The sequence below is a fragment of the Amphimedon queenslandica genome, unplaced genomic scaffold (genome assembly GCF_000090795.2).
Source record: "Amphimedon queenslandica unplaced genomic scaffold, v1.1 AMPQUscaffold_11296, whole genome shotgun sequence".
Taxonomy (NCBI): domain Eukaryota; kingdom Metazoa; phylum Porifera; class Demospongiae; order Haplosclerida; family Niphatidae; genus Amphimedon; species Amphimedon queenslandica.
Window position 1 is genome coordinate 1,833 of NW_003548461.1, and position 2,040 is coordinate 3,872.

Sequence of the window (2,040 nt, forward strand, 5' to 3'; positions counted from 1 at the left end):
GACACTTCAAACTAAAACCCCTCAATAAAGACCACCCCTGTATAACAGCCAAAGGACCAGTTCCCAATGGTGACCGTTATACAGAGGTTCCACTGTAGTGACTGTGATATCATAGTAGTATCTACCATTGGGTGGAACTAATCTTAGCTCTAGATATGAATATTGTGAACACATACATGTAAATGTAATGTACATATTTTTAAATGGAACTTCCACCCACTACTGCAGTGAATCATTATATGTGCTTTGTTAAAGGTTAGTTAGTGTAGTGTTTGTACTGTAGACAAGATTCTGTCAACATTTCCAAGATGTCTTTCCTTTTATGGAAGTATATTTGGACTCTATTCAGGAAATATCAATATACACTGACTACTTGTGACAGGAACTGCTTCCTTATTCACCAGCATTGTGCTGCATTCAACAATAACTTGAAGAAACAAAATAGCAAACAATTACTTAATAAAAAATATGTATACTAATGCGATGCAAACAACAGCTAAAAAAGAATAGAAACCACTAATAATTACAAAACATTTTAATTATTCAAATGTTAACACTACTGTCATTTGTTAAAGTTCTTTACTTGATCCTATTAATCATTAATAATTAATTTATTATTATTATCAATTAATTTAGATCTCACTTATATATTCAGCAACTGATGTCTCTCCTACTTCACCAGCAGCAATAGCTAGTTTGTCCCATGTTGCCTCAATATCATCTGTAAGCCATTTTGCTAAACATTCTCTGAGACATCGCTTAGCATCTCGTGGATAGTTATCCTCAATTGTCTTCAGATCATTATGAATTAGACCCAAGTAGAGACCAAGATCAAACCATTTTTTGCTCTGAAAGTAACCTTTTTCTAACACTCGTATGATATCTACCAGATTCTTGATAGTCAATATGCCTATAAATAAAAATAAACAAATGATATGAAACCAGTGACAGTGAGTGCTTATACCTTTATGTTGATCATCATTGGACTCACTGATCTGTGTGGGGGAGTCTTTTGGAGTTGAGTCAATTTTTTGAATTGCCGACTCTGTTTAGAGTAAAAATATGAAACAATATAGCTTAGAGTGATATGTATTAGCTAATCTTACTGTGATCATCTTTAATGGTAATGTCTTCCAAAGGTGGAATCTGAATTTTATCAGTACAATAAATTATATTACTGTTACTAATAAATTTAATACCTCTTGGAGTTGTCTTTCTTGCAACATATTGTCATTAAACCACACTGATTCCTCATCAGTTAGGCGGCGAGGGCATCTTTCCATTTTGCAGTAAACAGGATCAGAGCTTGTCTTCTCAGCATCAATGTCTTGAATGTAATGTACATCACTGGAAGGACTGCATTGACAAACATACTGTACTTTTCTTGATGATTGATCAGCATGATGACCATGGTGAAGAGTTTCTTCAACCTTTTGGCAGCATTCATCTAATATCTTCAATATTCTTTGACAAACTGCTTTGAAAGGAACAGGGTGACTACTCTCAGGAACATATCTCAACACGTCAACTTGAATAGCTTCATTAACATCAGTGAGAACAAAATCATCAGAAGGATGACCATAAGAGAAGCAGACACGATTACGATAGATACTTTTTATTTCAACTTCAGAGGTTCGATGCAGAAGTCGATTGAAAAAACCGGAAGCAGGTACTGCATAAGCATAATCATTTTCAAAATTGAGCTCAACATTGGGATTTATAGCAATAGCAGTTGCTAAACGAGTGAAGAAGCCAGGAGGTACATGCCCAGTGGAGAATGTAATGTGTACAGGTGAGGCTCTTAGCTTATAACCAGGTCGTACTTCTGTATTAGGGTCACCTGTGTATCCTGGTAGCACTGCTGGAAGAAAATATTGCTTGAATCTGCTATCATAAAGCTCAGTTTGAACTTGAGCTGCAAGACGAAAATGAACTAAAAGTTCAATTATTTCTTCTGGATCAATACCACTTGACTGCCATACCTCTTGATAAAGTTGTTGAACAAGAATACCTTTATTTCGTAACAAATACCATCTTCTT

The 2,040-nt window shown here is 35.1% G+C and overlaps 1 protein-coding gene across 1 annotated transcript; it reads right to left on the reverse strand.

Annotated features, from left to right (window-relative positions):
- Positions 1-347: 347 nt before the first annotated feature.
- On the reverse strand, positions 348-2,037 carry LOC109589459 (uncharacterized; the record flags this gene model as incomplete). The annotated part of the gene is made up of 5 exons (XM_020005544.1): positions 348-589; positions 644-910; positions 965-1,045; positions 1,107-1,146; positions 1,200-2,037. Coding segments are annotated over 5 exons (1,246 nt in total), but the record flags the coding sequence as incomplete, so codon positions are not given.
- Between the last annotated feature and the right edge of the window lie 3 nt (positions 2,038-2,040).